Here is a 14,997-nt window from a genome sequence, read left to right on the forward strand (position 1 = left end):
TCTCGGTTGAGGATGGTGAGGACTAGTTTTGAGGTTGATTTTTGGTTTAGTAGTCTTGTCATCATGTCTTTGATGGATTCTAAAATTTATTACAAGTTCTGGGAAATTGTCGGAATTATGGGCTAGAAATGTTCCTTGATTTCCATGGACACTCACAAAGGTCTACTAGGAAAAGGCCCTTGATGCTGGTTTGCAAGCCTGTGAGAGTGTCCAGAGGTCCCTAAACGATGGCATGCCTATACCATGAGAGATTCCAGAGGTCAAGAGGTCTAAAATATCAGTGGAACCCAAGGGTAAGATGTCTGAGTGGCTGAGATTTCTCTTAGGGGTGTTGTTTATGTTTTCGAAGGTATGGTTTATGTGTTCTATCGATTCCATTTCCTTAAGGTCATGAAGGAGGTTGAATCCCTACATAGTGGTATGTGCCATTGCATGTTTACCTTGGTTGGCTAGTTACTTGGGTAGATGTGGGAGGAGCGTGGTTACAACATCCACATTTGAAATTTGAATAGCTCAGTAGATGTTTCCACTTGTAGTTTGAACATCTCAATAGACATTTACACTTTGAGTTTTATAGGTACATAACACTTACCTCGTATTGTACATCGATTCTCATTGTTCAACTTGTTGTTATGATACTACCATTTATAATTGCATTGAGCTACTAAGCATGATCATGTGTACTTCATCTCAAAAGGACAAATTGACATCTTTCCACTTCGTTGGACCCAACATCAATCACACCTAGGTGTGTTCCACTTAGCAAGATCATGTTAATGTAACATGAAATAATATAAAATGGTGTGCTCTGGAACATGTAGAAGGGAAAGCATGTGAATGGTAAATATTTGTCTTAAATTTCATCTACTGACTACAATTGTTATGGTCAATTTCAAATCATGAAATTTAGAAATAGGTTGGCCCAGGGATGACTTAAATTCTCCCTGTAGGACTTCTCCCATAGAAAAAAAAATCTAGGGGTAAATTTTCTGATGGAAAACAACACTCACAATTTTATCTCACACTGATGCCTTTTTACTCTTATTTCTTGTTGGCTTGATTAGCATACATTAAATTTGAACTTATTTAAAATTAATACAAAGAATATTAAACCCACAAAATACAAAATTAATCACCCTTGACATGCCTCGCTAGAAGCTTGACTTATTATTGGCTTGATTAACATTAATTAAATATGAGAGAAACTGTATGGAGTCTTACTCAAAACTATATGTTGAGATAAACTTGAAAAGAGAGAAACCATATTTTTGAGTTTCACTTGCATGGTTCATGACTCATAAAGGGAAAGGACATTGTTGTTTCGATATGAAAGCAGTGATAACTTACGTTTGGTGACATTTTACATGATATTGAGATGTGAATATTGAATATCATCTTACAAATCTTGAATTTGAATAAGTGTTATAGTAGTAGGGTAAATAACATTCTTAATACTTTAACACATTGTACAATTTTCGCTAATTGGATGGTGAATAAATATTTGTAATCTAATTACAATATTTGAGCTCACAACACTTAGTATTGAGCTTACGTGGAATGAAATATCTCATGTTTCATCAATTTTTAAGTTCCATGTGGTTATACTCATTAAAAATGGTAAAATAAATCCATGTCCTTCATCACCCAAGTGTAACAACCCTAGTAGAAAATTCCATTTAACAAAAATTAAAAATAATAACCACGGATGATGGGACACTTATTCCAAGCTGAATGTTGGGAAGGTGCCTAGTGATGGGGATCACTTATGATTGTTTATGGTTAAGGAAAATGACAAAAGAAATGGCTAAGGCTTTAGAAAGGAAAATTTGCATTTTTTGCACATTTATTTATGAAAATAATGGAAATTAGGAGAGAATGGAGGTGAAAGGTCATAGGTTGCATGTGAGGAGGAAATTGAAGTAAAATAATGGACAATGAAGAAATAGAGGCTTCATTCATAAAAAGGCTTATGAGCATCAGTTGGTAAACTTTTGTCAGTTCAGTGTTGGAGCTCTCTTTTATTCTCTCTCTCTCATACTCTTGGATACTTAGAGTTTTCTTGGAGCACTCTTTGTGGGTGTGGCATACTTGGATTTTTGGAGCGAGAAGGAAAAGGAAGAGCAGGAAAGCATAAGAAGGAATCAAGATCAACAACTACATCATATTTTTTTGCAGGTGCTGATTTTCATGTATGTTTCCTTCACTAGTTTTTGCATGCATGACATATGCATGTGGGTTGTTCTTCATGATCTATCATTGGCATTGAGGATGGTTGAGATTGACAGTGGATTTCCTACCCTTTCTATTTCCTGAATAGCCATGGTGATTGTGGGTTTATTTCCTTGTTGTTTTTTTGGTTGGTTCTCATGTTTCCTTAGTTTGGGTTGAGTTATTAGTCCTGTAGCCTTGATTGGACAAATGCTCTACAGGCTTGGAACAACTTAGGTTGTGTTACTGGCCTTGTAGCTTGGGTTGGAAAAATGCTCTGGAGCCCTTGGGGGGTTGAGTTCCCGTAGCCTTGGTTGGACAAATGCTTTAGAGCCCCGTAAAAGGTGTGGGTTGAGTTACTAGTCCTGTAGCTAGGTTGGACAAACACTCTGGAACCCTAGATGGATGGGATAGAGACTGATCTGGTGATGTTTTTTTTTTAAGTCCGACCATGAGGTGGAATCACTGTTTGATGGGTTGAGGTGGATGGCCTTTGGAAACCTCGGATGGTTTTTTATTGATGTGTTCTATGAGAGCCCACATTCATGCTTGGAATATGGCACGAGGGTGAATGGATGAAGAGAGATTTGGCTTGACCATTCTATGGTTGGGTGGAATGTGGAAGTCCCATCCCAAGTTTGGATTTTGCATCATTAATGAAATGGTATTTCTCCTTGTATTTCTATGAGAATTTTGATGGATTATATGTGGTCTTTATGGCTGTACTTTCGTGAGTATTTTTTCTACTATTATGCTAGGTATGTATGACAGTAGCCATGTGTGGCTCTCATAATGTTTTTACATTTAAATGAATGAATGTATCTATGACCCAATGGATGGAATGAGAGTTGACGTGTTGAGGGATCAATGGTTCTTAGTGATTCTCAGCTAAGTATGAGACCCCTATGCTCAGAACTGTTAATTACACCTGTAGATTACACATTTATAATATGTTTGATGAAATGCCTCTCATGGCTAGTAGGGGTCCAGTGAAGGTCTTGAACAAGCATTTTATTTAGTACTGGTATTTCCATGTTATTTTATTGATCTAAAGAGATGGTTCAATTCTAGGAAGTGACCTAGGCTCTGGGCATGAAAAAGTGCCTCAAATCTTGGAGTTGTTGGCATAACACTGATAGTTTAGTTTTGGTCTCTGGTCACTGGTAGGCAAGCCTATGAGAGTGACTTTGACTTTGTGGTGGCACTCATGCCTATAACATGGGAGTGGCTAAGCCTTAAATTGTCCAAAAGCTCAGTGGGACCCCAAGGCAAGTTGTCTAAACTATTGGATTGGTTCCTGAGGGTCCTGTCGCTGATAATTAATATCTATATGGTGCGTTTTTGTCAGTTCCACTTCCTTAATGTGACTTAGGAGGTCAAATCATATCGTAGTGGCCTCTTGTTGCATGTTTACCCCGACTGATGGGTTGCTTGGGTAGATGTGGGAGGAGGGTGTTACACCAAGGGGGAAATGGAAGATCATATGTTTTCCATTGTGCATCACACTTGTCCACATGTACAATCAGGTCAAAATTTACATAATCACAACACCATGTACTAATGTGTGGACTTCTAATAACTAGAATTGTGCTATTGATTAGGAAAAACTCAATCCCCTTCCTCTTAATCACCCATAGGAACAAGCCTGAGGAAGGTTGGTTCAGAAATTCAATTCCGATGGCCTGCTTGATATTTGCCTTCAGTTTAATTGGATTTACCCTTGGGGTTAGTCAATTCTATTCGAGTCCCACTCCCTCTGATTTGGAACCATCGAACTTGGGTGTCAAAAATAAGCTCTACATCTTCCATGTTATTGTTTCTAGTTTCTTGTTGAGGCAAGCAACAAAACAAGCAAATTTAGGCTCTGTGTTTTTCTGCTTGTATACATGAAGAAATGAGATTGACTATTTCAAAATCAAATGCATTTTCTCTGATTATGCATATCTTCATATAATCGATCGGATAAGTTTTCCATGCCACACTACATAGAATTTAAACACAAGCTCCTCAAGATGTTGCAAGGCACAATCGTGGTCTCTGCCATTTAAATATACCATGTACCTTTGAGCACATCTTGTGCTCAACATAGAATGCAAACTCAAATTTGTTCTATAGATAAAATTTATTTCATTATCAAATGCTCATTCGAAACGGGGACTTGGTTCCCGACATTCCTGTCTTTCTCTTTTAATTATATATAATTATGATTAAATAATTTGGATATTAAAATATAAAAAATTTATTATATCTATATATAATAAGAATTTTGAGAAAAAATGTTTTCAATTATTATCATTTTTATATCAATTTTTTTTTTTAAATATATTTAATTTTAATAATAACTTTATTATTCTTAATAAAATGATCATAATTAAAAAAGTTGAAATGTTTTAAAAAACATATATACTAATAAAATAATATGATATTAATTCTATAGTTCTTTTCACCTCCCTTAATCAATACATCCATATCATTAATATTTAACGTAAAAACTTTTATATAGGTTATAAAATGATTATCTTAAAAATTTTAACACTTTCATTTTTATGTTGTTGAATTTTTATTTTAAAATATTATTATTTAATAAATTACTATTAATAATTATAAAAATTATATAAATATTAGCTTAAAATAGTTATAGTCTCTATTTTTCAAAATATTGAATAAAAAAAAAAAAAAAAATATTGAATAAAAAAAATAATAAAATAAGATGTGATTTAAATTATTATTAATAATAAATAGATTAAATTCAATATATTATAAAAATATAATTTTTTATTGATGATGATGATGATGATGATGGTTAACGTCCACTGAGACCAAATAATGGTCTATCGGACCTAAAGAAACAAATTATCTATTTTTATTTAAGATTTTATTCCTATGCTCAAAAAGCTTGGAGAGAAGCCTCCCGAGCTCACTATAATTTTGACATTATAAAAGGCTAGGAAGGTCAGTATTGTAACAAAGATTGTGAAACTGAGATCTAATGTGGTTATACGCGGGGCACTCTAAGAGGAAGTGGTTTTCATCCTCGATGTTCCTATTCTTACATATATGGCAGATCCTTTCTGTCCATGGCGTTTTAGGAACTGCCCAACGACCTGTTTCACTATGGAGCTCATGAGAATTCGTTCTAATCTTTGCTATATTAATTTTCTTCTTTGAGCTAGTTAAAATAGAGAGATACTTTTGATCTTCTAGGGTGGGGTTGATGACCTTCTTATAATAACTTAATTTTCTTTTAGCCGCTAAGTCTTTCTCACACCACATTTTTTCTTTGAACTTAGAAGTAACAATATCTTTAATGTTATTTATGTTTTGCAATGCATCATTTTCGTTGATCTCTCAATAGTTTAACCAGGCCCTTGTGTCTTTATGCCACCCTTGATTGAGCCTTAGGTGGTTTTGGCTAGAATTTAAAGCTAGCTTAGGAAGTCTATGATCGTTTATGTTACTGATTTTGTGCTTGTACAACAGAAACCTAAGCATAGCTAGGCTCTCAATAGGGGAAAGACCTGCTTCTATAAGGAGAATAGGATATGGTGTATTACTTTTAATTTTCAGGTTATAAGTTATAAAATGCTTCTGGATTTGCTTAATCTTTCTCCATGATTCTTTGGAGATGCTGCAACCCCAAACCTCACAGCCATATAAGATAACAGGAGTGACTAAAGTTTCAAAGAGGAACTTCTTTTTATCCCACATTACAAGGTTTGCAATTTTACAATTATTTTCAAGACCATAGTAAGCTTTCCACCCCCATTAATCCTTTTCTCAATGCTATGGTTCTAGTTGAGCTTGTGATGAATATCAATTCCTAGGTACTTCTAAGAATACACTTCCTCCAAGTTATTATTGTCATACATAAAATTAGCGTAAGTGTCCTTCTTGGATTTGATAATCATAACTTTTGTTTTGTCAGTGTTAACAGTCATAACCATGGTAGAGCAGAAATTCTTAAGAAGCCTGAGTTGTTTATTAAGATCAGATGGGCACCTTGCCAAAAGAACAATATCGTCAGCATAAAGAAGAAGGATGACGACTATCCCAGCTAAGATCATGCCATCACATCCTGCTTCCTCTAAATAGCCTTCGAGCTTATCGATGTAAATGCAAAAAAGGGTAGGGGAGAGGGGGCAACCTTGTTTAACTCCGATGTTACACTTAATATCTTTTGACCACCCTTCATTGCTCTTTAGCTTGGCAATTACATTCTCGTATAACCTTATAGCGGCAGCTCTCAACTCGAGAGGAACCTTTAGCTCTTCTAATCTATTCCAAAGGTTGCATCTAGGAACCGTATCGAAAGCCTTTCTAAAGTCCACAAAGCAACAAAATAAATTGGATTTATCATTACGACATTCCTCCGCAATGATCCTAAGCGTAACAAGGTGGTCTGTTGTTGAGTGATGCCTTCTGAAACCTGCTTGGCCTTTAGCCCGCTTACCTTCACTTTCAAGCCATATGCTTAACTTTTTTTCCAAAATACTACCATATAACTTGGCTAAGAGAGGGTTGATCATAATTGTTCGATAATTAGAGGGGTTATTTGTATCCCCACTTTTAAAAATAGGGATAATGAAGCTCTCAGTCCAAGGTTTAGGGAACCCTTGCTTGACTGCTTGATTGAAAAGCTTGTGGATGTGGGGGATGAGGACAGGACCTCATATTTTTAAGATTTCCACTTCGTAACCTTCAATGTCCTTAGCTTTCCCATTAGTGAGGCGATTAACCCCAAACTTAATGTCTTCTAAAGAGAAAACTTCTTTCGTTGTGAGAAGGGTTTCTAAATTATCCATGACATTTGGAGATTCATAAAGCTTTTTAAGATAGGAATTCGAATCGCAAAGAGCAATTTTATTATTATCCTTAGTCTTCCTAGTTAGAATATGCCTCCAAAATTTCTTGGGAGCTACCTTAGAGAGGTGTAAGAGATTCTCATGTCTTTGACGAATGTACTGCCTCTTTTTCCTTTTAGTTAGGGCTTTGTATATTTTTATCTTGTCCATTTTAAGAGATTCATCAACAGCTTCCTTAATTGCTCTCCTTGCACTTTTACAATCTTTGTCATACCATGGATTGGTTTTGATATTTCTTTCATTATTTGAAACTTCAATTGAGAACTTGTTAATAGAATATGAGAGGGTTGTAGTAAAATTATGATAAAGGTCTTCTATGTTGTCTATATTAGATAAAGGAAGAAAATTAGTTTTTAATTCATTTAGAAAGAGATCATTTTTATTTCTATCAAATATTAAGTTCTTTTGGCTATAAGTATTATTTTCTATGGGAACTCTATGCATGAAAAAATTGAGAGTTATAAGTAAAGGCCTATGATCAGAGTCAGGTTCATGGTCGTTTAAGATGTCAAAATTTATTATTTCGTTGTATAATGGGAGATCGGAAATAACATAGTCTACCACGTTGCTACCAAGCCCATGGATGCAGGTCATCTTGCTAGAATTGGGCCACTTCTTTAGACCGTTGCAAATTATGAGATCCTGAGCACTACAGAGCTTGACTAGCTCCGACCTAAACAAATTTTCCCCGAGATCTTCAAAGTTCCTTTTGTACCTGCTAGCCAGAGTATGGTCTTCACCTAACCAAAGAGGATTAGGGTTGGAATGATTGCTTAGAATAATAGCTTGGTTTTTTGAAGTTCGAGAATTAAAGTCACCTATTAAAAGGATATTACCATCATTCCTTAGGCTAGAAATATCATTCTCTAAACCGTTGTAAGGGTTAGTTTTATCTAGATTCTTCTTCTTATAGAAGTTAGAATTAATGGGGGGAAAATAACATATTGCTATGTAGGACTTTTTATTATTAATGTCTTTGATCTCTATCCAACTATATTGGTTGTGAGGGTCATTTTTATAAATCCTAACATGGGGGGAGATGTTCTTCTTAATGTAACAAGCTATTCCCCCAATGCCCCTACGGGAGGATCGCCTGTTCCAGGTAGACCATAGCGTAAAGCCATCTATGTTAGGGACCTTAGATTCTTCGTGCTCCCAAGTTTCAACAAGCAAAATAATATCAACATCATTTGAAATCCAACTTAGCTTGGGGCCTTTGTTCCATGGGAAGCCCCGACAATTCCAAGAAAGGATCTGGAGCATGTTTAATTGCTATTGATTACTATCTTTTTGGTTTCTATCTTGAATAAAGGCTTTTCTATTTCTGATTATTGCCTATTTTCCTTCGTTTCTAGCTTCTTTTACCTTTGGAACCTCCTTTCTTAATTCTGCTTGGCCTTCTGGAATGAGATCTTCATTTATGAATATTCCCGTTCCTTTTAGACTTGAGGTTTTACTAAGTATGTCGTGCTTATGATCAGTGGAGCTCACCTTTATGCGGATTAGTCTTCCTTTATTCTCGGTTAATTTCCCCAACCTTGTTTCTTCTGTGAGACACAATGTTTCAATTTGTAATCTATTATGTAGTTCTGTCTGGGCTAAGGCTAAAGTATCCTCATCTACTTCCTCTTTTAAACAGAATATTATAAGGTTTAAGGCCCTTTTGTTACGTTCGTGGTCTAATTCTATTAATTTTTTCATTTCATCTTTAATTGGTTTGATATCTAACTTATCTACCACATTATTTAGGGTGAGGCGGCTATTAACTTTTTCTTCTAGTTCTTTAATCATGTCTTTCATTTTAAGACTCTCTAAAGTATCAGCATCTCCTTGCTGGGATGGTTGGTTAGTATCTTGGTTATGTTTTTCTATAACTTGCAGTCTAGTCTCCATTGCCTCCATTTTATTCTCTAGTAGTTCTATTTTATTTTCTATTTGTTTTTGGATCGTGTCTTCAAGAGATGCAAATTTATTTTCCAGCATGGTTTCTAACTCCTTTTCTAGCTTGGCTTCTCTTTCTTCTCTACGTTTCTCTAAAGACTCTATATACTCATAAAGGCCTTGTAGAGTAACTGTGCTAGGTCTCCCCTTGGTAATCTTTGGTAACTGTGGTGAAATATTCATACTTGAAATTATATGAGCAAATATGTATTAGAAAAAGAAAAAGATAAGGAATGTGTGCACCTGATATCAGAAAACTTGACTGCAGATCGCCCGTCTGCCCTTGGTAATCTTTGGTAACTGACTGCAGATCGCCCATGCCCACCGCAACCTGCAGACTCTTTCACCGAGCCTCAAAACACTTTCACCGAAGAATATATAGAGTACGTTTTTAACTCTTTCACCGAGCCTCAGAACTCTTTCACCGAAGTATATATATAGTACATGTTTAACTTTTTCACCGAGCCTCAGAACACTTTCGCCGAAGAATATATGTGAAGAATATATAGAGTAAGAAAATATGCCAAGAATATATAGAGTATGTTTTTAACTCTTTCACCGACCCTCAGAACTCTTTCACCGAAGTATATATAGAGTACGTGTTTAACTTTTTCACCGAGCCTCAGAACACTTTCACCGAAGAATATATGCGAAGAATATATAGAGTAAGAATATATGCCAAGAATATATAGAGAATGTTTTTAACTCTTTCACCGAGCCTCAGAACTCTTTCACCGAAGAATATATAGAGTACGTGTTTAACTTTTTCACCGAGCCTCAGAGCACTTTCACGGAAGAATATATGCGAAGAATATATAGAGTAAGAAAATATGCCAAGAATATATAGAGTATGTTTTTAACTCTTTCACCGAGCCTTAGAACTCTTTCACTGAAGTATATATAGAGTACGTGTTTAACTTTTTCACCGAGCCTCAGAACAAGAATATATAGAGTAAGAATATATGCCAAGAATATATAGAGTATGTTTTTAACTCTTTCACCGAGCCTCATAACACTTTCACCGAAGAATATATAGAGTACGTGTTTAACTTTTTCACCGAGCCTCAGAACACTTTCACCGAAGAATATATGCGAAGAATATATAGAGTAAGAATATATGCCAAGAATATATAGAGTATGTTTTTAACTCTTTCACCGAGCCTCAGAACTCTTTCACCGAAGTATATATAGAGTACATGTTTAACTTTTTCACCGAGCCTCCGAAGAATATATGCGAAGAATATATAGAGTATGTTTTTAACTCTTTCACCGAGCCTCAGAACTCTTTCACCGAAGTATTTTAATTATATTTATTAAAATTTTATATATTTAATGAATATATATTCTAAAATATTATAGTTAAGAATATAATTAATTGTTATTTTAATTAATATTATTAATTAGTATTTTAATTAATATAATTAATTATTATTTTAATTTTATTTTAATGTAAGATATATATTATAAAAAAATTAAAATAATAATTAATTATATTAATTAAAATAATAATTAATAATATTAATTAAAATAACAATTAATTATATTCTTAACTATAATATTTTAGAATATATATTTATTAAATATATAAAATTTTAATAAATATAATTAAATTTTTTATTTCAAAATATGAAATTTATATAGAATATAAATAATAGATGATATACTTTACTATATAAATTAAGAATAACGATTCATATATGTAATTATTATATTTGTAAATTTCAATTATATATATATATATATATATTTCATTTAAATTTAATTAATAAATATATAAAACATTAATATTTAGATGAACAGGTGGTTGGGTAGTTCCTAAAACACCATGGATGGAAAGGATCTACTATCTTTGTGAGAATATGAACATGAGGATGAAAATCACTTCTTCTTAGAGTGCCCCATGTATAACCACATTAGATTTTAGTTTTATAATCTTTGTTGCAATACTGACCTTCCTAGCCTTCTTCGATGTCAAAATTATAGCGAACTCAGGAGGCTTCTCACCAAGCTTTTTGAGCATAGGAATAAAATCTTAAATCAAACTAAATAATTCATTTTCTATAGGTCCAATAGACCAAAATTTGGTCTCAATAGACCTTAACCACCACCATCATCAATAAAAACTAAGATATCTTAATTTTAATTTTAGATCTATCAAATATTAAAACTAATGAAATCTTTAGACTCCTAAAGCTTTTTCAAATTTTACATTTTTAAAAAATTAATTCAATTAACAATGTGTAGATATAAAACTAAAAAGAATTTATATTCATAATATTATAATACTAAATAAACAATACTAAAATGTAATAAATTTTTAAATTATAAACTTTTCAAAATTTATCATATATATTTTGAATATCTTTTTATTAAATAATTTTAAACAAATACATATCACATCATTATTTTGTATATTAATAATAATTTTTATTAATATTATTTTGTATATTAATAATAATTTATATTAATATTACATATTAACATTATATTGTTCTCTGATATAAAAAAATATATAATTTTTGTAAGTTAATATTTGTAAGAGTCCTATGACAGTACACCAGCTTATATTTTGAATATCTTTTTATTAAATAATTTAAATAAATATATATCACATCATTATTTTGTATATTAATATAATAATTTATATTAATATTACATATTAACATTATATTATATTTGTATATTAATATAATAATTTCTATTAATATTACATATTAACATTATATTATATTGTTCTCTGATATAAAAAAAATATATATATATATATATATAATTTTTGTAAGTTAATATTTGTAGGGAGTACTATGACAGTACACCAATTTATGAGTAACCCAAACCAAAACTGTATATTTATAGATTTATTTTCATCGCAACATCCCAAAATAAATAGACAATGTCATGTTAAAAGTATTTATTTTATATATATAGAGATAACCTTAGTGTTTTGATGCGATTCTTTCACATCTGAATATGTATCTGAATATGGGGCAAGCTTCATAGACTATTACAACAATATTTAATGTTGGAAGATCAATCACAGGCTTACTTTTAGAATCGGCTGTCTTCTCAAAACCTTAAAGCTAAGTCTTTCACTTTTTATATGTAACAAATTCAATGAGGATCATGTTAAAAGTATTTATTTTATATATAGAGAGAGATAACCTTAGTGTTTTGATGCGATTCTTTCACATCTGAATATGTATCTGAATATGGGGCAAGCTTCATAGACTATTACAACAATATTTAATGTTGAAGATCAATCACAGGCTTACTTTTAGAATCGGCTGTCTTCTCAAAACCTTAAAGCTAAGTCTTTCACTTTTTATATGTAACAAATTCAATGAGGATGTGCGAATTCAATGGACGTTGATGTTATCAGGATTTCTGGAATAGGCAAAATGTATTTTGTTTTATAACTCATTCATTCCCAGTTTCAAATTTCACATGGACTCTTAACTCAAAGTAAGCCCTTATTGTTCACCATAATGTTGACCTGGCTATAGGACATCAGCCATTTATTATAATTTCATATACTTTTTTTTAAGGAACATTGCAGCATGTCCGCTTAACAACCCACGAATTGATAGTCAACCATGAGATGGCCGGCGTTGCGTCCTTTGCCATCGGTGTCGATTTGGTTGAAAACACTCGCATCCAAATCCAGTCCACCATTGGAGCACTGATCAACAATTCTCGCTATCACAGATGCGCCAGTGTCTCTGTTAGTAACCTGTGTCAACAAATATAAATCAGATATTTGGTTGATAAGGAAAGATCATTTCGGAATATTTCAGAATTAATAAATATTTAGTTGTTGAAATAGGGTCATTCTCGTCTGGGTATTACACTATTTAGTGGTTGGCATAATGAGAGATTATTCTTGTCTGAGTATTAGACTATTTAGTGGTTGGCATAATGAGAGGTTATTCCTTTCATTCAGTTTTAAATCATTGGTAATTTTTGGAGTAGGCTTTTTTATCTGGCCGAATGAGTTCTTGCTAAATCATAAATTCATGGTATATCTAACTTAAAGGCTGTTGGCTATAATTTTGGGGTTGGTGTTATAGTGGCAGCTGCTAGGTTTGATCTTGCCTTGCCCAGATTACTCCAATTTGTTATCCATTCAACATAGTAAAAAAAATAAAAAATAAATAAATATTCATTCTTATCTTGAAAATTATTCCAAAATTTGATAAACAATAAAACTAGAACATTCCTCTATCAAATTCCAAAATATCCCTAAAACCTACCGTCATGAAACCATAAAAATTTAACATTCTAAATTTGTCGAACATGCACATAAATATATATTGAACATATACGATTCTAAATTTGTCGAACATGCACATAAATATATATTGAACATATACGAGTCTACAAAATGAAATGCATATACATACCTTCAAGCATTTTCCACAGGATGCCTGGCCATGGGGGCCAACAGGGCCACAGAAGGCAGTCCACCCATATTTCTTCCTCCATTCCAGAGGCTTGCTGGCATCCCAGGTAGCACAGTATGCAGAGGCCTTACCCAAATCCCAGCCAATGCTTTGTGGGTTATAGTAATTATAAGTTGCCCTCACATTGGACGCTTGCTGCGCCTCACATGAGCTCATGACAATTGCCAGGGCCACAACGGCCATTATCGCAACACCTGCAATCTTCATTCTCACAGACAGACAGAATGCCACAAACAGCTTTTTGATGCAACTGAGAGATGGAGGAGAAGTGAATGGAAGTGAGTATTTATAACAAGCCAGAGGGGCTATGTGGGCACTGTTCAAAACCATTAGAGTCGTGCTAAAACAGCTTACATGAATGTACTCGAGTCATCCTAGGCGGCTGTTCAACGCTAAATGGAACTCGAGTCATCCTAGGCGGCTGTTCAACGGTAAATGGAGGGAACCTGGACTAATTGCTAATCCAATATTTTTACATGGGTCTGTTCAAGGCATTGAAATATTCCCATGGATTTGCATGCTCGGTTTTGGATATCACGTCACCCTCTAGATGATTGAGAAATTTTGTGCAAAATCGTTCCCGTGGGTTACCCACAAGGGTTTTTTTTATTGATCGCTTTCTACATGGTCAAGGATGTGTTGCACCAGTCTCGTGTCGAATTTGTCTGGTAGATGAGCATCCGAGATATTGGAGTTTAGCGTTTCAGATAATGACCAAGTTTTCCTCTGATAAGACTTATTTTTCATGGATATTGTTCTTTTCTCTGGAGCACTAAGAATCTAACTAAATTAACATTAAAAGTCAAATTTACTGTCGTTATTTTTCGCCCACTAAGATGAAAAGTCACTTTGAGAGACCTGAAGTCCGAGCTAACGTCAATTTATTTAACTATATACATCATTTTTTTTTAATTATAAATGAAAACTATATACATCATTCGTGGGTATCGTTTTAATAGACTTTATTTAGACTACAAGTATAAGGTTGGTTTGTTCCATGTTCTGGTGGCTTTCTTTATTTTTTTTCAAAGTTTATTCCTAGATAATTCAACGACTTTCATTATCCACTTAAATATTGTGACCCACATAACATTATCCACTTACATATTGTGACCCACATATCAGATTGTGTAAACCCATGTTTATGTCATTTTCTCCCACTCCAAGGTTTAGAGTCTACGCTTGGACGTAAACCAGAACTTTGGCATTGGTGGTGAACGATTCACTATCATGCATTTTTAATTAACTCACAGTTATCTGGAGGCTATCTTAAGGGTTCGCTACCTCATTTCTTGTATTTCCGGGCTCCAACAGGATCCCGCCACGCCTAAGCCTCCAGGATCCATGTGATGCCCACGTGTGCCTCAGTACTCGGATATCATGGACGGCAAGGTTTCGTTTAGCATGATCTAGCGCTGGAGGTGGCAATGGCTCTCCCCTACCCTAACTTAGGGTTTGATTTCTTCTCACTCACTAGGGTTCTTTTCGTTGTTTCCGAGGTTAGTGGCGTGCTAGCACTGTCGTGA

The 14,997-nt window shown here is 33.7% G+C and overlaps 1 protein-coding gene across 1 annotated transcript; it reads right to left on the minus strand.

Annotated features, from left to right (window-relative positions):
* Positions 1-12,401: 12,401 nt before the first annotated feature.
* On the minus strand, positions 12,402-13,724 carry LOC149212122 (pathogenesis-related protein PR-4-like). The gene is made up of 2 exons (XM_089391726.1): positions 13,412-13,724; positions 12,402-12,741 (listed from the first exon to the last, which is right to left on the minus strand). The coding sequence occupies exons 1-2, from the start codon at positions 13,676-13,678 to the stop codon at positions 12,577-12,579; spliced, it is 432 nt and encodes a 143-aa protein (XP_089247852.1). The 5' UTR covers positions 13,679-13,724; the 3' UTR covers positions 12,402-12,576.
* Between the last annotated feature and the right edge of the window lie 1,273 nt (positions 13,725-14,997).

Source organism: Pinus tabuliformis, chromosome 1_1, assembly GCF_031772625.1.
Source record: "Pinus tabuliformis cultivar Carrire ecotype Pingquan chromosome 1_1, CPIR1, whole genome shotgun sequence".
NCBI lineage: Eukaryota > Viridiplantae > Streptophyta > Pinopsida > Pinales > Pinaceae > Pinus > Pinus tabuliformis.

Excerpts from the sequence above, each read along its gene's own strand:
- LOC149212122 (XM_089391726.1), bottom strand. The coding sequence starts at position 13,678 with ATGAAGATTGCAGGTGTTGCGATAATGGCCGTTGTGGCCCTGGCAATT. Across the intron at positions 12,742-13,411 it reads CCTGTGGAAAATGCTTGAAG|GTTACTAACAGAGACACTGG; the intron begins GTATGTATATGC and ends TTGTTGACACAG.